The sequence below is a fragment of the Scardinius erythrophthalmus genome (assembly GCF_964197995.2).
Source record: "Scardinius erythrophthalmus genome assembly, chromosome: 2".
Classification (NCBI taxonomy): domain Eukaryota; kingdom Metazoa; phylum Chordata; class Actinopteri; order Cypriniformes; family Leuciscidae; genus Scardinius; species Scardinius erythrophthalmus.
Window position 1 is genome coordinate 2,159,400 of NC_138222.1, and position 26,306 is coordinate 2,185,705.

General features: G+C 38.6%; 2 protein-coding genes and 1 long non-coding RNA gene across 3 annotated transcripts in view; 1 reads left to right on the forward strand and 2 right to left on the reverse strand.

Moving 5' to 3' along the window:
- LOC308685998 (cadherin-1-like) overlaps nt 1-1,093 on the reverse strand; it is a gene marked incomplete at its 3' end in the record, with an annotated part of 39,474 nt that extends 38,381 nt beyond the window's left edge. Inside the window, exon 1 of the mRNA XM_081358198.1 lies at nt 1,007-1,093. Within this exon, the coding sequence (XP_081214324.1) occupies nt 1,007-1,048 (42 nt within the window). The 5' untranslated portion in view covers nt 1,049-1,093. The remainder of the gene's footprint in view (nt 1-1,006) is intronic.
- Nucleotides 1,094-3,026: 1,933 nt separating this feature from the next.
- Nucleotides 3,027-25,785, reverse strand: LOC308686003 (cadherin-1-like; the record flags this gene model as incomplete). The annotated part of the gene is made up of 12 exons (XM_081358208.1): nt 3,027-3,449; nt 8,700-8,731; nt 8,803-8,942; nt 9,205-9,449; nt 9,531-9,716; nt 10,020-10,148; nt 10,228-10,403; nt 10,490-10,634; nt 10,981-11,136; nt 11,272-11,412; nt 11,931-12,181; nt 25,686-25,785. Coding segments are annotated over 12 exons (2,124 nt in total), but the record flags the coding sequence as incomplete, so codon positions are not given.
- LOC308686799 lies at nt 22,002-22,384 on the forward strand. The gene is made up of 3 exons (XR_014029634.1): nt 22,002-22,052; nt 22,157-22,207; nt 22,340-22,384. It is a non-coding gene; the product is annotated as an uncharacterized lncRNA (long non-coding RNA).
- Nucleotides 25,786-26,306: the final 521 nt, after the last annotated feature.

Sequence of the window (26,306 nt, forward strand, 5' to 3'; positions counted from 1 at the left end):
TTATGACTGAATGACTTATAACTAAATATACAAAACATATAATTAACATATCACTTATTAATCATTTATGAACACAGTCATGTTTCGTAAATAATTTGTTAATCATTTACTAATCACTTGTAAATGACTTGTAATGGAATTTACAAAACATACATAAAATGTTAGTATATCATTTGCTAATCATTCATGAATGTTTTGTAAATGATTAGTTCATCATTAACTAACCACTTATAAATGACTTACAACTGAACATTATTATAAAGTGTTACCTGTCTGGAAAAACTTTCCAATGTAATTTAAATGAATTATAGATGTTTCATTAGTAAAATGTGAAGTTGCACATTATTGGTGCAGAAACTGCAGAGATTTTATGTATTTGTAAATGTAGCACCACAATCACACTCTGGTTACATGTCATAACAAAAGTTAACAAAAGTCGGTAACACTTTATTTTACAGTGTTCTTGTTACATATGTTACATGAAATAACAGTAAATTATGCATAATTACATGTAACTGACCTTCAACCAAACCCTAATCCTACCCTAACCCTAGAGTAAGTACATGTAGTTGCGTAATATTACTCAATACTTAAATATATAATTACACTGTAACAATGACACCTTAAAATAAAGTGAAACCCAAAAGTCTTAAAAACATTTGTCTCCATATAACAAAAGGAAAAAGGCAGAAGCCTGTTTTGATAAAAATCAACCCCTGCAAAATTAAGGTGATTTATAATATAAAAATAACATTGGCGGCAACAAATGGTATTTTATGTTTCTCTCTTATACCTTTGGTATTGCTTTTTGGTGGATTTTAAGAAGTTTAGCTTTTTAATAGCTCTAAAATTCATTAAACATATCAAAGAAAGTGCATTTATAATGTCAAATAAAATCAGCTTCTCAAGAAATAAAAATAAACATATATACATATTCTCTGAACATGATGAGGACAATCACTCAGACGTCCAAAGGTTTTGGAAATTGTCTTGCTACAAATCCTACCTTACAGAGGAAAATAATAACTCCCAATCTCCCAATCTTCATCGTCTCGATTCGAAACAAAATGTCTTGAAATGTCCTTCAGGTCCTTCTTCCTAGTTGGCTTTTAAGTTTTCACAGGGGGTTGATGTAACCAGTTAACTGTGTTTGCTGGTCGTGGGTATATTTCCTGTTTTGAGTGTGAATGGTGTCAGATTAAAAAAATGATTCATTTCAAAATGTAAACTACTTGAATTTGTCAGTTTATAAGGTTCATTATATGAGTATTTCACATTTTAGTGCAGTATTTTAATAACATGACTAGAGCCGAAGAGGTCTTAATAAGGCTGTATCTGTCAACATTATAACATCAAGGGCAGTCACATACTTTTCAGCTAGAAACCTGGTGAAAAATATTCCCACAGAGTGATACTTTTTGATAGTGTTGTAGAAATCATACTAATCACTTGTAAATGACTTGTAAAGGAATTTACAAAACATACATAAAATGTTAGTATATCACTTGCTAATCATTTTTGAATGTTTTGTAAATGATTAGTTCATCATTAATAACCACTTATAAATGACTTACAACTGAACGCTATTATAAAGTGTTACCCAAGTTCTTTATAACATGCAAGATTTATTGTATAAAGATTTAAATTATGCAAAAGAAAGGGTAAAGGGTTTTAAATTAAAATGAATGCGATTTTAATATAAGTGCATGGTTAAATATTTTACCACTTGCTTGAGTAACTTAATATATAATTATATTGAAGTAATGCATTGAATAATACGTAGTTTAAATTGTGTTTAAACGTGAATACGTTTATTAAAGGGTGTATATGTGTACAAAGAGAATCGCAATGCTGACAAAACATTTTTTTAAATAAAAGTTGCTGATAACTTCTGGATTTGAAATACAAATAGTGAGTATGTGTTTGTGGTACAGCCGTGGATCAGTTACACGCACTGCAAACGGAGGATGTGTGAAAGCACTATAGCGTGCGCTGCTCCTGCAAAAGATTCTGGTAAAACAACATTTACTCTCTTTTTTTCATTTTCCTGTTATCACTGTAAAGCTGCTTTGAAACGGTCTGTATTGTATAAAGTGCTATACAAATAAAGGTGACTAAACTTTTGTTTAAATTGCCAACAAGTATCATTGATTATGGTAATCTTTTATAAAATCTTTATACAGTCTGCATTACCATCTTGAATCTTAGCCCAAACTGTTATTCTCGAGCTTCTTCTTTTTTTTTCTCTCCATTGCTAACACGCATCGGTCAAAACTGAAGCCACTGTCAAAACTCTTCTCTCAGTCAGCGAAACAGAAGTCTGTGAGGACTAAACAGTGAATAATTTTTCATTTAATTTAATGACAGCATCTTCTAAAATCCATAAACCCTAAAAATCCCTATATATGTGCAGCACATTTGTCAAATGTTAATACACTACTTTCCAAACTGATAAAATAAATTCAAAACAGAATGACAGCACATTTTGTGCATTTCTGCAGTATGATCTTGAAATACATAGAAAACCGTAGCAGTAAAATATTTACAATAAAATGAACAATCATTCCAAACACTTTGCAATTTCAGCTGAAAGCCTACTCAAACTGTCCTGTTTTAGTCTTGTCTTCTTCTACTTCCACTTTTTCACTCCTTGGTACTATTTTTCAAAGAACCATTTTCTCTTAGCACACAAAACCAAACTGATCTCTCTAGTCACTCTTTCAAAACCTCATGCTTATCTCTTGCACTTGATCCAGCTCTGTGTTCACAAATTGCAAATGATGTCTCACGCACACAAGAGGTGTTAGTGAGGTCAGCAGAGGGTGTTTACCCTGTGGTCTGTCTCTTGTGGACCGTACACAGAGCTTCAGAAGCTCAGAGCAGCTCTTTGTCTGCTTTGGTGGTCAGCAGAAGGGAAAGGCTGTCCCCAGAGGTTGGCGCACTGGATAGTGGATGCCATGGCCTTGGCTTACCAGTCCCAAGGCGAGCCGTGCCCCCTCGGGGTTAGGGCTCACTCCACTCAGGGTTTAGGCGTTGGCGTGCGGAGCATTTCTGGCAGACATCTGCATAGCTGTGAGTTGGCCAGCACCCAACACATTCACAAGATTCTGCAATCTCAGAGTGGAGCCGGTCTCTTCCCGTGTGTTGAGTACGGACAGGTAATGTACGGGAAGACTGGCTCGCATAAGACTGGCATAACAGGGGTTACAATCGCCTACTTGCTCTTCAGGTGAGTTCCCCTCTTGGCGAACCCTGATTGAGTTCCTCCAGTATCCTTCGCCAATCATGTCTGGCTGGTCAGCCGGACTAGATGTCCATATGATGTGATTCCCCCTCAGTAATCCCATATCTGTATTGTCAACATTGCGGTTTCCCTGTTGATAAACCCGTGTCTTTCCCTGGGCGGTTCTGTTCTGCCCTGTGTCTGCGCCGTAGAAGCTCCTCTCTGGCTAGGTAGGATCTACCACAGAGACCTTCCATATGTAGCACTGTCCCACGGGTCAGTCCATATGTGTAATTCCACACGTTACCTCCCTTCAGGCAAGGCGTGGTGTCCGTAGCGTTCCCCTCCTTTGGGATTGGGCACGCTTCCCCAGAGTTTTGGTCATGGCTGAAAAACAATGGGAATTGAGTTCTGAAGCACTCTTCCCTGGGGTAGGAACAGCAGCTTTGACCATCCCCAGAGTAAACCCTGTCCTTCCATCCCTCCTGGCGTGGAGGATCACTCTGGCTTACATGGGGCGCTGGGTAGGTTACGGCATTGTGAAAGCAGTTTGCTAACTCGGTACGCGCCAGCTTGCCAGCATCTGAATCTCACACTCATAACACAGTTCAGTGGCTTTGGGGCTTTCCAGTGGCTTTGACTGACTGAATGAGAACATCTAGGCTACTAATGTAACCCCTGTTCCCTGAAGGAGGGAACGGGTACGTTACATCCTCCTTCCACAACCCTGAACCACCGCTGAATGGCCGGGCTCTTGTTTTGGCTCCTCACCAAAACATGAATGAAGTGAGCAATGCCAGTCCTATTTATACCCGTATGTTCGGGTAGGTGTGACGAGGCATGCAAATCTCACTGGCCAATGTTCATTGGCTCGTTTTGTTACCACTTGAAGGTGATTGGGCTCCCAGGTGAGACCCCAATACGTCAGTGTCTTACTTCAGGGAACGGGGGTTACATTAGTGACCTAGACGTTTGCATTCATCAGTTCCTGTTTTCATTTTCCCGCTTGCTTTGTTGTCTTGGTCACTAATGTGATTTGCCATCACGCTCAGCTGTTGTCATTAATCACCTCGTCTGCCTGTGTATTTAAGTTTCTGTGTTTTCCAGTTGTCCGTTCTCGTTTGTTTGCCTGCCTGCCTTCTGTTTGAGATAACTTTGGAGATATTTTTAACACTGTTTGTACCTGAATCATCGTCTTCGTGTGTATTCTTGCTACGAATTGTGACAACTGTTTGCAAAGACAAGGAAAAAAACTAATTGCAGCATTTCTGATTGATTCTTGTTACATATGCGTTTATGTGTTTGTTACAGTTTTTTTGGTACAGATTTTACAAGGTTCGAAACTTTGAGCATAAAAATCCAAACTGATCCATGTAAAATGCTGTATTTGAATCCTTTTGTTTTTCTTCACATCTCTGATTTAATTTAGTTTATTTTTTACTTCTAGCAGCAAATTCACTTTTTGCATTATAACTTAAAATCAGATGGTTAGTCCTTATACTTACAGATCCTCTACCTCTGTAAACATGTTTAAAAAATGTCTTAAGACATATTTGTTTGATGAGGCCTTTGAGTTTGAGTCATGCGCATAACCTCGCGTGCATAGACAATTCGTGCGCAAAGTCACGGTAATGTTAAGTCATTTCACTAAAATTTGATTTGATCAATGATTGATGATTGACATTTAAATCAATGATTTATCCTTTAAATGTAATAATATTCAGAACAGAAAAAGAATAAAAAATAACTATAAACAAGCCAAAACGAAATAATTTAAAGCGAAAGTGAAAGTAAGCGGCGTTGGGCTCACGTATCTCTCTTATTAGAATCAAAATGTTTCAACATTTGCGATGTATTTGGATGCTAAACTATTCTTTATTATAGGCTTTGTATTTCACTCGTGTTCCAATTTCGACGGAAAAAAATCATCCTCTTCACATGCGCAAAAATATGCTTGGAAACATCACAGTGGAGCGGTGCTTACGCTGAATGTACGAAGTGTACTACTGACTATTTAAACAGAGCAGTGTAATTTTTATATGTTAGGTTGACTATTTTATTATTATATTTTATTATGGCTATAATGAACATGTCAAGATTACACTGCTGGAATATGTTGTGTGTGTGTGTGTGTGTGTATATGTGTGAGGCGCGGGCGCGATCGAATAGTGGAAACATAAAAACATACTCCGTCATGTTCATACAAGACATCATTCAAACTGCAAAGTGTTGCAAAACGTTGGAGGATATTTTGCAAATAATTTATTTAATGTTTTGTGAGTTTGTTTTCAGAAGTTTCAAAGAGTTAGTAAAAGAGTAAAGAAAAAGTTAACTTTTTAAGTATCTATTTTTTATTAAGTATTTATTTTGTATTAATACATAACCTCATTGTTTTAATTTATAATGTTACATTATAGCGTGACATTTGTGTCAATAATCGTCAAGCACAGGTAACTCCGCATGATGGGAGGGGGCCCCCAAATCAAATTCTGCTTAGGGCCCCCAAAAGGCTCGACCGGCACTGTTTGTATGGACTGTTAGGCTTTGATTTGATGATTATATTTGTTGTATTTTTTTAATTTTTATATTGTATTATTTCTTTCCTTGTATCTTACTGTGTTTTATCTAATCCGTTTGAAATTGTACAGCACTTTGGTACACACTGTGTTTTTAAGATGCTTTATCAATAAACTTTGATTTGATTTGATTTGATTTGAGATATAAACGAGGAAAGGATGCCGTATGAGTGCTAAATAGATATATTAATAAACAGTACAATAGTAATTGCATACGCTTAAAGATATAGCTTTGTTTTATGACCTGAGTTTTAAGATGTCTAAAACATGCGTCTCATAATCCCTGGGACACTGATCCATTGCAAAGATTAAGAGGTTTGGTTTGTGTTAACTAAGATAACTTGTGAATTTTGTTAAACAATTTTTATTTGAACAGACATACAGTATAATAGACATTTTACAATAATCCTAGAATGTTGGTAAATGGGACTTGATTTAATCATAAAAAGAAAAGAAAACATAATACTCACTGTATTTTAATTGGAAAAGTTTAATACACCGTTACTACATTGATATTTATGCATTTAGCAGATGCTTTTATTGAAAGTGACTTACAAGAGAGGAATTCGTCAAGGAGCCAACAATATATATATATATATATATATATATATATATATATATATATATATATATATATATATATATATATATATATCATACAATTCCAGGTTAATCTGACAACTAGATTAGGAATGCAGTAAAGAGAAGTTTAAGTGCATGAGTGCCTTGGTTTAATGTTGTGGTTGCTTAAGTGCGGAAGAGGTTTCTTAAGCTGCTTCTTGAAAGATGTGGACAGTGGAAGTGTCTGGCTCCTAAAAGAGGAAGTCAACACTTTTGTGAAATCAGCAGATTTAATGCAAAAAAGGGGAACTGTTGTAATGGTTTTTGGTCCAATACTCCAGGAGGATTGTTGAAAAAAATTATAAATAAGAAAATTATATAAATCAGGAGTTTGTCATCTGAACAATCTGAAGGATTTGTGATACATTGTTAACTTGTAGAGTCTTTTGGGCTTGACCAGTCCCACACTTATAACATGGCGCTATTGGATTGCGATTCCCATAGCATCAAATGTCGACGCAATGTGAGTGAACAGTTATCGAAAGGGAACTTTTTGGTTACTAACGTAATCTCGGTTCGCTGAGCTAGACGGGATCAGACATTGTTTAAAGGAGAACTCGGTAACTCTAGCGAACTCTAGTCACTTCTTCGCTGATTTTCCCTTTAGTTGTCGCATGTTTTCCCCACGAGCTCCCCTACAGCTGTGGGGGGGCGTATATTTCACAACACAGTCGTAAAAAACTCACTTGCGGCGGCCTCCTCCCCCTCTCTACCGCTGCTCATGTGCGTTTGTTTTGATCGGAGCAAGCCAACTGTATCGCGTGGAGAGGTGGGTAATCTGGTAATGCATCATACATGCGTGTGTGTGTTTATGTCGAATTGCCGTAAAGCAATTTGTGTTTCGCGCTCGTTCTCGTTCTAGTTCTCGCTTCTCACGAGACTTCCAATTTCTATCTTGCCGGGACGGTAGTGGCCAAGTTGCAAGGTTGGTTTTCCGCCTGGGAACGCTGGGGGGAGCGGGGAAAGTCACCAATATCACCAGAACAGGTTGTTTAACCATCCAAATGATTTCTAGACAGTTTTATTAAGTTAAAAAAGTTACCAAGTTCTCCTTTAAGCTTGTAACAGTTTAACCAACTGTTATGCTTTTCATCCTAACCCCTAGAGGGCAAAATGTAGTTTTACCCTAAGGAAGTACCCTATAATAAGTCAAAGAAGGAATAGCAGTGACATGTGTTAACAAAGTATTTCAAATCTTCGAATAAATAGACACAAATCAGTCGCAAAATGATTCACTGTTTCGAAGGGTTTGAAACCACATGCTGGTCAAAACACTGTAAATGCAACAAAACCTCAGGCCAAACATGCATGAAAACATAATTTACAAACCAATTGCAAATGTTTAATTGAAAACATAATCTATTCTAATCTAATCATCTAATACCGTTAATGCAATTAAAGTCCCCCTGAAGTCAATTATATTATCCCTTAAAACTCATCTTTGATTACCAAAATGACATATTTCAAAGTTTTTTTCTGTGAAAAAAAGTTCTTAATACCTTAAAATAGCTTGAATGTAACTCTACACCCTTGCCTCATTTAGCATATGCGGTTCTATGAATATGCTAATTAGCCCCGCCTCCACTCACGCCAGCTCACAGATTCACTCGGCTAACTTACTGAGGTAAATGCTGCACAATGGTATCGCTCACAACGTCGTACACATAACGGTAATTAATATGATTAGCCTTTTGCTTTACTCTATGCTATCAAAAAGCTAATAATGTGTTGCTAATGTTACACAAACCATGTTACCGTTCGTCATCTCAGAGTCAGTCAGCTGTCTTTTAAAAATCAGCATCCTTAGAAATGCTTTGAACAAAGGCATATAGTTCATCATAACATCGTAATATACATCTTATATATATAATTCACCTGCTATATTGCTTAAAGTACCTGATTTCATATCAACAGAAAAATATGCCAGTGTAACCTGGCTTCTCTTGAGACTGCTCTGCTTCACGTCATTGTAATGATATGCTAAAGCCTGCCCGCATGTTGATCTGATTGGTTACAAGGTAGTTTGTGACGTCAGAAACACCAGCGATTTCAAAGCGTGTTTTTGAGACTGTCTTTGGTTCACTGCAGTTTTAAGGAGGAAATACTCAGCAATGGTTTCAACTTATGAATTTACACATGGTTTGTCTTAAAGCATATTAAAAACACCACATAGACACATAAACAACATTAAAAGCTGGATTTTCACTACAGGGGGACAATTATTGATAGATGAATCATTGCAGACAGAATGTATTGCTTGACTCCTCCAATTCAATTACCAGGGTTCCTGTGCCAGTTGCTGGAGCTTCACCTGCACACAAGCACAGACATCAGAAAAAGGCCAGCAATAATTCTCCTCTTAAAAAATGAAACACAAATTACCATCATCCACTGCCAAAATGATAGCTCTGTATTTGCCATCTTTGACTAAGGGAGATTCTCTATCCATAAGGCTCTTGACTTTAGCCGGCAGGATCAGTGCCAATTTTATACCTGGAAGGAACCAAACATACAGGTTAAAACTAGAAATGTTCAGCAAGAACAACTTAAGTCTTGCCTGGTGGTTTAAAAACATTTGAAGGTCAAAGGATATACAGGCATGCTATGATTTGAATTCTGCGTATGAGAGATTTGACATCTGCCTAGTGAGGCAAAAAATAATAATAATTATATCATTAAATAATTCAAATGTAATTATATAAATATATAATAACATTCTGTTTAAGATCTAGAAATCTGTAAAGAAATCAGTCAGAATTTTCAAATGGAATAATGAAATCTTACTTTATCTTCTGTGGTTTTCCAATGTCTGGATCAGTGGCTTTATAAGCAACTAATTCACTACCAACTGGTGAATCTTCAGGTTTGTAGATAACCTTCTCCTTTGGATTAAACTGTGGAGGCTCATCAACATCTTCTACATTCACAGTGACTGTGGCAGTGGAAGTGGCCAAATAACCGACAAATGGATCATCGTTCTCAACAATCACAGACAGAATGAATTGCTTGTTCTTCTCAAAGTCCAGGGGCTGAATGGAAAAGAAAGCGTATTTTACTAAAGGAGCATGATAACCAATTGCCTGTGGAAACACATGAGCAACACACAGTACCTTTACAGTGGTGATGATGCCCTCTAGCTGGCTGGGTCCAGTACTGACATTGAAAAACCCACTCTTGTCACCATCAATAATCTTATATTTGGTTGACCAGGCAGGAGATCCAGGTTCATCTCCATCAGTAACTGTAAGTCTGGCCACTTCAGCCCCTACTTTATTCTCTGGGACAGATACAGTGTGCTAAAACAAAGAGATGTGTAGTGTATATAAGTAAAAATAAAGTTGTCAAGTCAAGTATATTTGTATAGCGCTTTTTCACAATACCAGATTGTATCAAAGCAGCTTCACAGTATTAAATTAAAATAATACAACAAGGTTTGTTTCTAGTGGAATTTATTGATTGATAAAATTAAAATTAAATATCCCCAAAATATCCCCAACTGAGCAAAAGGCAAAGGCAACTCATTATTGCTAAATTGTAAATAAATAAATAAAGTTGTAACACCTATATTATAATATTCTGAATGTATTAATATATATTACCATGGTTTGCTCAAACTGAGGTGCGTTATCATTGCTGTCAGTCACGGTAATAACAGCTGTGCCAGTGGTTGCAAAACCTCTTCCAGCATCGTCAGTAGCCGTAATTAACACAGTATATCTGGACCATTTCTGAAAAGAAAGATGTTTTCAGGAGAGTTTGTTTACATTAAATCATTCATCAATGTGAGATCCAGTCATCATTTCTCACCTCTTTGTCCAAGCCTAAAGCATTCACACGAATTCCTCCAGTAACAGAGTTGATTGTAAACAGGTTTGGTTTTGGCAATTCTGGATCTTGCTTGACGATTGAGTAACTGATAACACCATTGTCAGTATCCACAATATCATCTGGATCAGTGGCTGTGACTGTCATAAACTCATGACCTTCAGTGAGAGAAGAAGAAAGACTGATTCGGTGAAACTGAAGAGGCATTTGAAAAAGAAAAAAACTGCTAAAAAACATTATATACCTATATCAGCAGCTTCAGGAACATTTCCATTGAATGGATTTTGTGTAAAAACAGGCTTATTATCATTTTTGTCCAGCACATATACAATAATTTCCAATGGCGCTTCTGAAATATCCACATCAACTCCAGTCGCACGAGCTTCAAGCTAAAGACAGGAGAAGAGATACAGGCATGTTAAGAGACAAATATCTGAGGTTGTTTGAAAACACAAATAAATTAAGAGTGATATATTTTAGTCCATTGTCTGTTAGCTTTGAGAAGTCAATATGCAAGTGTAGTTGAAGAAAACTGACTTAATTTTTAATAGATATACAAAAAAAAAAATTGCAAATGCAAAAAAATTCATGCTATCAGCAAACACATGAAAAGAAAACATTTTATCTGATTAACTGATGACAGGTTTCATAGAATTAAGAATGATCAGAAAATCCAACGCTAAAATACACCAAGAACTAAAAGTTGATTTTAAAAGTTAGAGAATATAAACTTACTCTGTATGAAGCTTTTTGTTCTCTGTCGAGTGGTCGAGTCACAAACAGATTCCCTGATAATCTTTCTACATAAAAAGTCCCCCTAGGGTCCAGATCCGCTCCTTCACCTGTGATCTTGTATTGCATCGTAGCTTCCTTAGAATAGCCCGACTTTATCTAAATACAGGAAAAAAAAACAAGATACAATAACAGAACATGTTAATAAGAAACAATAACAAAATATGTAGATAACAGACACAACTCTTTCTCGTCCATCTAATTTTGAACTTTCCCTTCATGTCTTTCTCTCACCTGGTGCAGTTTCACTGGGAAAGGACCTTTGCTATCCTCAAGTATATTTAATGGAGGAATAACCCATTCTCTCTTTGCTCTCTTCAGACCCGAAGACAACTTTGGAAACATCAGAACCAGATCATCAGCGGGAGATTCCATCTGAAAATGTTAGTAAAAGAAAGTGAGCAACAAAACATTTTTGTTTACATGTAAAATAATGAATAATGTTTACTACAGCTACTGACTGTATTCAAATCAGCCTGTTACAGTATTAATATATGAGGAGGGTAAAATTGTTGGGTCCCTTTTCAATAAACCAATTTAGGGTTATTCGAGACCTCTTCACTGAACATTATTTCCTTATAATAAATGGAGTACAATATAAAACAGTGTAAAGTTTAGGTAATCTTAGGTTTTAGGCTTTAGCTCTGCATAAATAAAACATCTGAATTTTGTATTTGAGACTGATCAGAGAGAGCTGAGACAAACTACATTCATCAGCAGGGATTGGAAACATCATCAATTTAACACAGACCTCTAATAATTAGTCCTAAACATGTAGAGAAATTGAATTGTGCATTTACAGAACGATAAACCACACATAAAAACTGAAGTGTCCAATAGAGGTCAGGCTTGTACTGTACTGACAGCAGTTTCTGGAAGGAACTAGTTTGTACCTGTGGAGAGGAGATGTTCATGACCGTGTCCATGTGATGGTCCTCATGATGATGATGGACACGCTCAACTCTGACAGATACCGTGTGCTTCTTGCCACTGGAGTCCCAAGCGTCCACAGAAAACTCCTTGTGGCCTTCATGAAGAGTCACTTGTCTCTTCAGGGTTACAGTCCCATCCGTGTCCACATCAAACCGCTTGTCAGAGGACTGGAAGAGTGTTCTTGTTCTTCCATCGCATGCATTAAAAATGACTGTCAGAAAAAGAGATTCAGTTGGCTCATTAAAACATCTTGTCATATGTAAACCTGAGTTTTAAGGCTACATGCTAATCTTTTCATGTATTATTTACTTATAATTATTTTTAAAAATTCTCAATCGATTTTACACATGTCTGTGTTCAGAGTGGAAGGCAATGGTATTACTGGAAAGAGCAAGATAAGCAAATATAATAAGACATGGACAGAGGGGAAGGGAGGAGCAAGGTGTAAGACGAGGGAGGAGAGGTAGAAGGATAGGGAACAGACGGGTTTATTAAATCAGAGCCACCCTAATTGACCATACAATAAATTATAATTTATAATATGGTCTTTCCTTGAGAGAAGCCGGAGAGAGAGCCCATCCCTATAAAAACATTGTGTCACAGTCAATGTCTCTGGACTACAACTTCTACAATCTCCTAGTGTTGTGGCCGTGTTTCCATTACCCTTCAAATTGCACAAACTGAAAAGCACTTTCAAAAGAACTGACAGAAAAATTGTCCATTGGCCACGCATGAGCCAAAGCATCTATCCCCAGAGGCAATGGAAGAGGCAGAGTGGACAAGGGGCGCACTGGGCTGTCTCGCTCAAAGCGATATCCACCTCTGCCAAATGTCTTAGCCCTTACCTTGAGAGAAGATTTTTACATCACACGGACCCTCCTGCACTCGCACACATGGAAAGTATAACACACAACGTGATCTCATGAGAATACGTGTGTATTTTTACGTAAAGTGTAATTCTACCATACGTACATTTACTTACGTTTTATACACACAGAAACGTATAATACTGACGTATTTACAGCTCTAAAACGTAAAATATTTACGTATAAACTGCAAAAAAAGTCAATTATTTACGTATGAACAACTCTACCGACGTACATATTTGTACGTATTCTTATTTATGCATATTAAAATCGTGGCATTAATGTTTTGACTCTTTTGCATTCAAATGTCTTATCAATTACGTTTTCAGTCGCATTTATTATTATTAAATGCAGTTTACTCAAGAAATAGGCTAAAACCATTCGCTCTGTTCGTGCCTTCTGCTGCAAACTCGTTTCGGAGGATTACATGCAGTTACACAAGAATACACTTTAAAACCTTAAAAATACCTTATTTAATCGTTCAACCATTTTGTAATATTTAGTTTATTTACAGTGAGACACAAAATGCGTTTTCTCCAATAGAACAATAATACACCAAAACCCAACATAAATTCACAAAAGACATAAATTTTATTAGCTTGATAATCCAAATCTTTAGAATCCATACATTTGCAAGAAAGAGATCCAAATTCAGCCCTTTATCCAGTGAGTGATCTTCATCTCCATTTCACAGGCTATCAGCAGCGCAGTCCGTAACCGACAAAATCCGCGTTCGTGATGAATTCAAATTCAAAAATTGGAGAAGGGTCTGGCTGCAGACTGTGGGCGAGTGGAGCTCCACTCACAGACAGGAAATACGTCACCTCCACTTGGAAAATTCGCGGGGTTTTTACATTCCACATACTTCGCTGTGGGGAAATATAAGCGATTTTCTCCCTTTCTATTCAGGTATTAATTCTAATGATTTTTTAAAATATAATGTTGTATAATGTTTGTAGAGTGTGCAGGTGTGAGTATTATATCGATTGCTTGTTAATTTAAATGTTTTAAAGTTCTTTAGTTAAGAGATGCACGAACGCAAATCTCCATTTAGAGCAGTAATGGCGGGAGACCACAAGTTATTACGTTAGATAACATTTTTTAGTGTTGGTGTGTTGTATGAATGTTTGTATTTATTCTGTTTATTTAGTGCTGATTGTTGATTCACGGGTATTGAGAAGTGTAAATGTGAAGAGAATTTGAGGAATCTAACGTTATGCATTTTCAGTTAAAACAATTAACCCCATTTTTTTCGCATAGAAAAAAAACCCTATACAAACTTAAATGGTTGTAATTCAAGAATGCTTTGGAATATAGACATATGGTTGGTCTTGTTTTTAAGAAGACATTTGCCAGATTATTGTAAAGTGAAATAAACTATGAAAGTGAAACAGAAAAAAAGTTATTTAAGTTGAGTTGAGTTTATGAAAATATAGAATTTAAAAATATAATTATTTATATATTATATAATATATATATATATATTACAAAATATATTTTACTCTAAAACTGCTAGAAAATTAAAGCCAACAATCTAAACAAATGTGTTCCAAATTTTATGTTGATATCTCAAAAAATGAGCTTTCAGTAAGATTTTATTTGAGCGCAGTACCAAACTTTTTCACTAGATGGACAGCCAGCTTCCTTACTGACCATATAAGGGCGTCTCCATTTTCATATATGTTTTGAGTGATCTGAACCATGTATTTCCATAATTTCATACAATTTATGAAGTATACATCCTATTCAGAAATAGTATGGGTGTTTTGGCAGTATTTGATCTGATTTCAACCTCTAATAAACATAAAAAGAGCACATATGTGCGTTATAGCTCGCTGCCGCTGCGTGTCACATCACAAATCGAGAATCCATAATATTTTTCTTTATATTCTTAACATTTTCAGACCTTTTTTTCTCATAAAATTTAATTGGTGTTATCTTTTGAACTCTTGGCATGAAAACAAACTGAGGTTTCTACCAATCTTTCATGATTTTTCATGTTTATTTCTATTTCAAAATAAAGGCCTAAACACACCTAATGGATATGAAATATTCTTGTTGCAAATTGATAAATTACTGCTCCTCTGTAATTTATTTTAAAAAACAGCCACCAAATATGAAAACTAGAGATTGTAAACTTCCAAATGATAGTTTGTCAATATTACTTTAGGTTTTTACTAAGATATTATTGTTCTAAATATATATGGGCAGACATCCCACCTGTGGTACGGTGACAGTTAACTAACTTTGTACGGTAGCTGCTAACGTTACACGGTTTACAAATCTTTGAGCGCGGATTAGGAACTCGTGGGTACGGTACGGTTTATTAATCCGTGGGCACGATTTGTTAAACTGAGGGAACAGGTTTAAGAATTTGTGAGTACAGTTTATAAACTGAGGGGACAGATTGAGTTTTTTTCTGTTTTTTGACTGTTTTCATTCACGTTTTCTCACTCACTTTCAGAGCTAGGATTAGCATGAAGGATGCAGCAATCTTTACATTTTAAAGGTATGTTGCCACCCTAAAAGTCGAAGGCTTTTTACACGTTTTTTTTGTCCTATTTTTTTGTTCTATTATTCTGTTGTTTTACTTTTTTGTTTCAGGGCAAATTTCAAACAGATGCAGATTACCATGCCGTGCTGTGGGGCATTACCACTGCCCCCACTGTTCACGGACAGTTATACGAAGAGTGGACATGGAAAGACATTTGGTCTTATGTTATAATCAGCTGACCTCACAGTCTATGCAGCCTGACCTGCCTCGTGCCACTCCATCAGCCGAGCCTTACCTGCCTCGTGCCACTCAATCAGCCGAGCCTTACCTGCCTCGTGCCACTCAATCAGCCGAGCCTTACCTGCAACGTGCCACTCCATCAGCCGAGCCTTACCTGCCTCGTGACACTCCATCAGCCGAGCCTTACCTGCATCGTGACACTCCATCAGCCGAGCCTTACCTGCATCGTGACACTCCATCAGCCGAGCCTTACCTGCATCGTGACACTCCATCAGCCGAGCCTTACCTGCATCGTGACACTCCATCAGCCGAGCCTTACCTGCATCGTGACACTCCATCAGCCGAGCCTTACCTGCAACGTGCCACTCCATCAGCCGAGCCTTACCTGCCTCGTGCCACTCCATCAGCCGAGCCTTACCTGCATCGTGACACTCCATCAGCCGAGCCTTACCTGCATCGTGACACTCCATCAGCCGAGCCTTACCTGCATCGTGACACTCCATCAGCCGAGCCTTACCTGCATCGTGCCACTCCATCAGCCGAGCCTTACCTGCATCGTGACACTCCATCAGCCGAGCCTTACCTGCATCGTGACACTCCATCAGCCGAGCCTTACCTGCATCGTGACACTCCATCAGCCGAGCCTTACCTGCAACGTGCCACTCCATCAGCCGAGCCTTACCTGCCTCGTGCCACTCCATCAGCCGAGCCTTACCTGCATCGTGACACTCCATCAGCCGAGCCTTACCTGCATCGTGACACTCCATCAGCCGAGCCTTACCTGCATCGTGACACTCCATCAGCCGAGCCTTACCTGCAACGTGCCACTCCATCAGCCGAGCCTTACCTGCCTCGTGCCACTCCATCAGCCGAGCCTTACCTGCATCGTGACACTCCATCAGCCGAGCCTTACCTGCCTCGTGCCACTCCATCAGCCGAGCCTTACCTGCATCGTGACACTCCATCAGCCGAGCCTTACCTGCATCGTGACACTCCATCAGCCGAGCCTTACCTGCAACGTGCCACTCCATCAGCCGAGCCTTACCTGCCTCGTGCCACTCCATCAGCCGAGCCTTACCTGCATCGTGACACTCCATCAGCCGAGCCTTACCTGCATCGTGACACTCCATCAGCCGAGCCTTACCTGCATCGTGACACTCCATCAGCCGAGCCTTACCTGCAACGTGACACTCCATCAGCCGAGCCTTACCTGCCTCGAGCTACTCTATCAGCCGAGCCTTACCTGCATCGTGACACTCCATCAGCCGAGCCTTACCTGCAACGTGACACTCCATCAGCCGAGCCTTACCTGCCTCGAGCTACTCTATCAGCCGAGCCTTACCTGCAACGTGCCACTCCATCAGCCGAGCCTGGGCCATCACAAGACCACTTGTATGCACGGCAACCGGTGCAGGGTGCAGCAGAGGTTTATGGGAAGTCTGTCAGGTGTCCTCATTGCAATCTTAGTCTCCTCAAGAAGAATTATAACACACACCTCTTGAGGAGACATGCTGATTTGTCTCACGACATCACTCAGGCCTGTCATCTGCGGAGTGTTACTGTCGATGAGACAAATGGCATATTTTCTGTGCAAAAAACTGGACATGGGTTTTCTGTGCCAGTCCATGTCCAGAGAAAAACATGGGGAACAATACATCAAGTTAGATGTGAGCTAGAGGAATGTGTGCAGTATCAGTTTTTGGCTCAGCGGAGTGGATTAAGCTACAGTTTGTGCTCTCACATTCGCTCTGTAGACTACTGTAGCGAGATCGCTGCAGAGACATTTCTCGGAGAAGACGTCCTGAGGGATATGATTGCAGCAAAATTTTTTGGAGAGGCAAAAGCTGCTAAATGTGTGAAGAGGCAAAAGGCTGCTTGTGCAGCGCATGTTCCTCTTTGTGTGCCTGTGGACTTTGGTGGTTCTCCATCACAAATATGCCTGTCGATCCATGAGCCAGACATTCATAGTTTTAGCCGACTTGGGAGGACAATGGTCACCTACAACACTCAAAGGAACACCTGGCATTGTCCCTGCACGAAGCCACGGACATCTTGTCCACACATAAACATCTCAAAGTGGCATCTTTTTCAAACCCAAAGAGACCTCTTCAAGTCAGAGGTGCCCACAACACCGAGCTCAGAGGGTTGCAGTCTCCTGGACAACACTGGTATCAAGAGAAGTGTGCAGTACATTTTCAAAGAAAAAAAAATCCCAGAAACACTGCCAAAAGAAGTTACAACACCGAGAATGAAGATTGAATACCCAAAGCAGTTCTTTCCTCTTGAGACAGCGTGCCAGTTATGCCTTGGACATCCTGCACTTGCAGAGGCTGTACTCGTTACCAAAAAAGCTAGGATTGTCAGCATGATGGGCTTGATAGAAAGTAAGTCAAAGAAGCATAGCTAATGTAAAGAGCAATTGTGATCAGTGATGTGATGTGATGGGTTGACATCAATGTGATTTGTGTTTCACAGACATTTCAACATACCATAGGATATGTCCACAGTGCAACATGGTGTATAGGTACCAGGAGTGGAAAGATGGTCTTCACAACTTTGATAACCATATTTTTCTCACCCTTGAGCTTTGTGTGTTTCTCAGAGAAAATGTTACTGTGAGTATTAATCTTTTCTCCTTAAGATTACTTGGCTATGGGCTATATGTACATGGAACATTACACCGTTTTTATTTATTTTTATTTTGAAGTTTCTATCCTTAAGCAACAAGAACATTTGTCTCTGTCTATCTCAGACGTATTTGTGTTTGCTCCACACTTTAGAACCATGTGTCTGTGTCAAGAGTTGTGGATTCATTGGAGGGGTTAAGAGGAGAGAAGTTTCCACCCAGGACTGTCATATTTCACGCCTATTGCCACTTTGAGGCTTTGTGCGACACAGACTACACTTACTCCTGTGTCAACTGTGGATTTTACCCCCCTGTGGTAGTCATGGATTTACACAGGAAAGGGGTTTTCAAGCTGGCAGGTAAGTGATATTGTGATTATTTTGTGTGTTTACAGTGCAGAAGTGTTGCTTTTGCCTAATGGTGTGATTCATTACAGTCAGTGACCTCAAAGCACCCCCTGATGACTTCAACGGTGAACATGACATTGAGAGTTTTTGGAATTCTGTTCATCTTGCGACGATAAGTCGTGGTTTTTTCCAAAGTGAGTTATGGTGATTACTAAATTTCATCAGATTCATTGTGTAAACACAATGTGGATTAAAAATAATGCATCACATTTTGTAGGCAGTGCAAACAACCCTTTCACTGTCAGTCCAAGCTACGAACACTGGGCACCCTGGATTGGGAGTGAAACGCGTCGAAGTGGCACTGTTCTTAACACAGAGTTCAAAAAAGTGAGAACATGTCCCTCTTCAACTGAAGCACAGCTGAGCAGTGTTACTGAGGACCATCTGATTGATGAGTTGGCAAAACAAAAGGTGATGTTGCCATGTGATGAAGCTCTCTGGGTTTGAAGGGTAAGAAAGTGTCCAGTAAATGTTCTGTTTACAGTTTGTCATAAATATTATCAGGTTGGAGTTGTGAGAAAATTGTGCAAAGCCTGCAACATCGACACCAAGGGCTCCCGCCTTGATCTCATAACAAGACTGAAGGAGAACATGAAGAGCAGACAAACATATGACAAGGTCTTCCAAAGCATATGGGGTGCATCTGGTAAGTTTGTGTCGCTCTGTAAACTATGGTATTAAGTTGTTGTAAGTTACACACTTCACAATCTTTTCAATCTTTAATTTTAGGTGGATGGTCTGTAATACTTTGCCCACATGGCATTGTATACAGCATCAAATTTAATCTACGCGCTGAAAGTCCCAGGGACTTTGCAGACCTGTTACTCTCCTGGAAGCACTTTCCAAATGTCTGTGTTTATGATTTCGCAAGAGGTTTGGCGACACACACCAATTTGCGGGTTCCTCATTCACTGCCTTTCCAGCCTTTTGAGGGCAGACTGTCTGAGCCCACAGAAGAGAATGTGAAGGCTGCCAGGGATGGAAAATTGCTGGTACCACTGCCATGGCTACATGAAAGTGTGCACTGTGGGGAGGATAATGCTCATCCGGTCACTGGATCATCTGAGCACTATGTCTTATATGACCGCTTCCATGAGCAGAATGCCACAGATCCAAAGGACATACTACGCAGGATCCAACTTGTCCCTGAGCTGAAAGGGTGGTTGAATAGCCAAGTTGCTGAGCAGTTCTTTGCCAAAATGCGTAAAAGCAACTACTTCTTCAATAACATGACTCCATCAACCCATGCATTTCTTATGAGAAGTGTTATCCATCGTCATAACACCTCCACAAATAGAGCACTTCTGGAGAGGCAGTTAAATTCTGGATGTCGGCTTGAACTTCTAAACACCATCACCTTGTCTACTTTGGGACAAGCTGTCATAGGTGATGCATCAAAACGACGAAGCACAACTGTGGTGGCTCAGGCATCTTCAGCAACAAGTAAATTGCTTTAACATTAATCATCATACAAAGTCAGTCATGTAATTAATCTTGACCCATGTGACGTAATTGTTTGTTTTGTCTAAAAGTTAAAAACTTCACTGAAATGCATATTCTAGTCATTTAATTGGTTCATAACATCAAATGTTGCTATACTCAAAACCTTAAGGATCTCAACTCACTCCAGCCGAGCCGAGGTCAACTGAAAGCATAGCTGCACAACCACCCACTGATGAAGCACCAACACAAAGTGAGCACTATGAATATGAGCTGAAATAACTAATGCCTACTAACTGGGAAGAGTGTAATTTTGGGGATAGGTGAATGCTACTTTCAGATCAAATGCAGTGAGATTAATGTATATTAGCACTAATAAGACTAACTGTTTCATTTTTCTTGAAGATGTTGGCCCTTCGCAACATTGTGGGCAGCATTGTGCAACACTTACTGCCATCAGCAACCTCAGGCCCTGCAGAACAATGTGGGCAGCTGGAGGAGATCATCCCCTCCAGGAACAGCTGGTACATAAATGCATAGCTTATTTGACAGAATTTAATTTCTTCTTCTTCCATTGAAGTAATTAAAGGATTTTGTTGATATTATTATTATTATTATTATTATTATTATTATGTAATGCTACTTTTAATTTGTCTTACTTGTAGGTCAGCTATGTTCTGGATGAGGGTAGGCCTGCCAATGAAATTCTGGTTAAGGATGGCCCTACATGTTTGACCAGGGAGAACCTGTTAACTTTAGGTCTAAACAGGGAAATGGACTCAGTAGTGAGTGAAAGACTTTGTTGGAATGTTAAAGTACTCAATATGTTTTAATTATTGTATTGTAAATACAGTAAAAAACATTAAATCATATGAACAGGTGGGAAATGCTTGTCTGAGGCTTGTTAAGGAGATAGTCGAGTTACAGGTACGTATACACATGTATAAACGTATATTTTAGAGGGACCTATGTGAGCTCTGTGCAGTACAACAAAGTCAGTTGTCTTTCTGTAGGGGAAAAATGTCTTTATTATGGACCTCCACATCCCCCCAACATGGCTCCCACCCTTGAGTTGTGACCCTCTAGGCAGTCTTCCTGTAAGTACCTACCCATTTGTACAGTCAACCCTCTACGCACACCTTGGCAATAGAATCGTCATTGGCTAGTGATTAAAAATTTGAATTTTCTAATAGTCGCCCAGAGTGAAATTAATTCGCATATGCGAGTGATTTGATCGCATTGTAGAGGGTTAACAGCAATAATTAAACTGATTTGAATTAACAGCATAACTTGCTTTCTTTTAAGGTCAACTCCACCGAGAAAGATGCACTTATATTCCCGCTGTGGACACAAGGCCATTTTTTGCTATGTGTAAGTATTGCATGCTTTCAAAGAAAGTTTGTCAAGCTATACTGTTGATGTGGAAAAGAAGCATATGAAGATTTCTTTTTACAACGCTTATTGGGATATTACACATGAAAGGTTTACTCATTGCCAAGAAAATTCTCATAGGTGATGATGCCACTCAAAAGAGGAATACTGTTCCTCGATTCGCTGTTTGCACAGTGGGAACAAGGCTTTGGCTACAAGCCCTACCGAGACATATTGAGGTTACAACACAATGATATATTTCGGCAGTCACGTTCCCCTGACGTTGCCCACATTAATGCAACTACAATTTTGGCAGTCGTGTTCTTCTGACTTGCCCACGTTTATATACATGTACTCTCGGCAGTCGCGTTCCTTTGACTTGTCAAGGCTGCTTGCACAAACTTCATAGTTATAGTACCTCACGTTCAGAGGATGTAAGCATTGTTGGCATTTCATGTTCAACCAATTTCTTAATTTTATTCTGCATTTCTGAAACGGTTTGTGTTCCCCAGCTGAATTGTACTGTGTGTATTTAAATTGTAAGTATTCTTCGTAACACTGTCTTGATTTTTATCAGGGATGTTGCACAAAAGCTCATGCCCGGGCCATGGGAAGAACAGTCAGGCCTGGATGTTGAGGTAATAATCATTTGCAATCATTTGCAATGAAAATGCACAAGAACATTGTATAAGGTTGATAGTCATTGTAAATTATTCATAATGGGTGTTCTTTCTTCAAACAGGGGCTACCCCTACAACATTTTGGGATTGACTGTGGATTATTTATGGTTATGGTGAGTTGCCAAGCTTATTTTCAGGATGTTTAGTGATGTCCACACAACATCCATTGTCCATTTTTATTCATCTTGGTTAATTTATGCTCATACAAATGGCATGCCAGCATAACAGCCTTTCTGCCTTTACAGTATACCTGGTACATAACTATGGAGGCAGCATTTGATTTCACCAACGTAAGTGCAGTCTTGGTGTTGACAAAGATGTTTAATGTTAATTGTGGTGAATTACATTACAACTGTTCTTATCTTCAGTCTGACATGCCATATCTGAGGAGTTGGTGGTGCAAGGTTTTGCTGGAGAACCTTGAAATTGAGGGTTATGGTTTGTGAAATGAAAAGTAGTACATTAATATATACTACTGTCAAAGTGGGAAAGCATGATGAACATTTGGTCAATGTCAATTACAGACATGGTCGAAGATTTGCACATTTTACAGAGGAAGGCAAGAAGATGGGGGATGGGAGTCTGCTGCCTGTCTTTCGTGTCCCTAGGAAAAGGAGACACAGCACTTTGGTAATATTTCATTAAAAAGTAATGAAAGTAGCATGTATAAATGTGCAGCTGTTTCTTAAATGATCTGTTTTTCTATGTTTTACTTTTTGAAGGTACCTACACTCCCAGCAAAGATCAAAAGGGTTTCACAGGATGGTGCAGTGGCCACTGACATTTTGCAGGCATGTGTTCATATTCACTTTAATGTTGATGAAATGGCTTGCAATGACTCCATATTAAATCATGTTTCAAATCTACAGTTGCCTGATGACATTCTTCAGAGGATCCTTGTCTTCGTAGTTCTAGAAGACGGCTGCTCTGCAATCCTGAGGCTGGCTCTGGCATGCCAGACATTTAACAACATTGTCAGCCAGGAGCATTTTCAGCAGGAGGCACACTTCAGATGGCTTGATAGTGAGTTTAATAAAAGTGTGGTTGCCCCATCTTGTTTTTTGTCTAAACAATTAGGCTAGGTTAATCTCACTCTCTTCCATTTCCCTAACTTGAAACTTTTTACAGTTAAAGATTTGTTCATTTATTGTCTGAATTGTGTGACTGTCATTGTCATTTTGATATTGAACAGGTGTAGTGAATTGGGAAAGACTTTCAAAGAGACACCGGCAAAGCTACAGAAAGCCGTACACCATCTCTAGATGCAGCCGTCTACAATGCAGCCAGCTTTACAAAGACTGTGGGTCTGGCTACCAGGGAAATGGACAACGGGGAGTGCTTGTGGGGTTCTACTCCTCAGATGACAAACCTGGCTACTGTAGCTGGGATTGTTTTTTGGCCGATGGAGGTCTTGAAGAGTGAAGTGTGTGTGTGTGTGTGTGTGTGCGTGTGTGTGTGCGTGCGTGTGTGCGCAATGTGTCTGAGTGTGTGTGTGTGCAATGTGTCTGATGTAACAATTTGTCACTTTTTTGTAGTTCAAGTGTGTTGTCAATATATATATTTTTTACCTTTTCTTTAAAAAAAAACAATTAAATTAACTGGAAATTATTCTTCATTATTTTACTGTGGTTGATTTGTATGTTATTTTGCTGTAAATACAAAATTCTGATTAATTATTTCATATTTTAAATTTTAACAATTTTACAGTATGGTCCCTTGCAGTTGTGTTGTCGAAATAATTTAAGATTTTTGTTGTTTTTTTTACATAAAAACAATTAACTTAATGTGTGGAAATTATTCTTCATTCTTTTACATTGGTTGATTTGTACGTTACATGTCTGAAATTATTTTTACTAGTATTATTAAATAATATTAAATATATAATATTATATTTTAAAAAGACATAAGACACCGCTTCGATATTTTGCGTGAAGATTAGGTCATTTATACATTTATAATAATCGTTTATATATCCGCTCGGCGCAGTGGAGGTGACGTATATGCGCTCCGGCGCAGTGGAGGTGACGTATTTCCGCTATTGAGTGGAGCTCCACTCGCCCCGTAAGTCTGCAGCCAGACCCTATTGAAAAATTGCGCCCTCAAGAAGCGTTACGACATGTTTTACGGCAGTGATATCAAACGCTCAGTAGGCTCTCGCCACAGATTGCGACATGCCATATTTCAGTCGGTAAACTATACATTTGAAATGGAGAAGCGCGCGCGCTTGCCAAGCGAAGCCGGATTAACATTTTCTTGGATTAATAACTTAAATTCTACCTCATTCAAAACTATTATACTGAAAGAGAGGACTGTGACTGCAACACATCGTCATGTGAACGACTTTTGGTACCGGTTTTGACATGTTCGCAATAAATAAATTATTGTGATTACACGTATGTTGTAATTTTTCTTCATAATTGTAGCCTATGTAGTTTTTAAGAAATTGTTATGGGTAGGTTTAGGGGTTAGAGTAGGATTAGCTGCTAAAAAATCTTTTAATGCTATATTGTTAATAAAATTGCCATTTCCCACACATCTCTGTACATTTTGTCCTTTTTAAATGGGTAATGTTTAGGTTTGGGAGTGGGGTTAAGGGATCTTCCATTTATCTATAAAATGTACGTTTTCTATCTTTGAAAATTACGTATTAAATACTACGTATTAACAATGTCAAGGCTGTCATGCATTTATGGATATACGTTGAATCTATACGTATTTTAAGTTGTAATACGTACATATAGATACGTATCGAACCTGAAATAACGTCCATATGATACGTAAAAGTCACTATAATACGTAAATATATATACGAATTGGATCGTTTTTATTTACGTCTAAATATGTACGTTTCGTGTGTGAGATCAGGCTGAGTTATCAGCCTCAGATCTGTGCACTTTAGAGGGTGCAAATGCTTAATCGAGTGAGGCCGGTGACCCCAGCACTTCTTGGGGGAGTCAGGACTACTTCACTGCTTCTCTGCTCCCCTCATGGGTGCTGATGAGAGCTGAAGAGGGATCGGCTCACAAGCATTACAGATTCTTGAGCACAATTACACTTTTTTCATGTGTGTCCTCACAAAGACACAGAGACACACTTTATGAAAAAAACTGAGAAAATGAGAAAACTATGAGAACACTATGAGAACACTTTGTTGCTGGAAATTCTAACAAAATATGGGCAGAGCCCTGCCTTTATACACACCACAATAATACTCTCTGCCTTTACACACACCACAATAATACTCTCTGCCTTTACACAAAATATGTCCTGTTGAGGCACGGGTGATGACCCTCGGAGAGTGGTGTTAGCAGCATCAGCCACTGAATTGGTGTGATTCTATACAGACATCAGACAATCGTCGCACATGCAGGCTGTTTTCATAGCATCAGCTACTGACGAGACATTGATAATGTAGCATACATCATTAATCAACACTTACAGTATTTGTGAGCTACAATTTTTTTTTATAGTCCTCAGTTTAACCATGGTTAAAAAGATTGCATTTCGTAAAGAGAGATTTTTTAGCCAAATACTAAAAATATTTTATTATTTTCAGATGCTTCAGTGTTTTGTATAAAGAGATCAGCTTACCTCTTCCTAGTATTTTTCCTTGGTGAAGGTCATCTCTGTGCACTTTAAAAACCAGCAACTCCGACTCAAAGCCTGGAGAACATGAAGACTCCTCCGCAAATCCACACAAAATGTATTTTGATTATGTAATCACTTCCAGCACAACAGCAGTCCATGTGAGCTAAACTGCAGATCATTTATCATTGCTTTGGCACAAAATGCATTCAACTACTAGCTCTCAACTTCATTAAACCTCTTAAAAAACTTTAAAACTTAAAATGTCAAATAAAATCAGATTCTCAAAAAATAAAACAATTCTCTGAACATGATGAGTACAATCAAACACTAAAGAGATCCAAAGTTTTTGGAAAGTGCCCTGAATAAAATCCTACCTTACAGTGGAAAATAAGAACTCCCAATCGCACAATCTTCATTGTCTCAATTCGAAGCTAAATGCCTTAAAAAGGTCCTTTAGGTAATAATTCCTTGTTCTTTTTAAGATTGCACAGCTGTTTAATTTCTTGAGTTGCACCAATCCCTGCACATTTATTATGTTTTTAGGGGGGTGGGGGTGGGGTCGCCTAAAGGAGGGGCATTAGAGATATAATTTTGCAAGAAAATAAATAAATACAATTTTTAAAC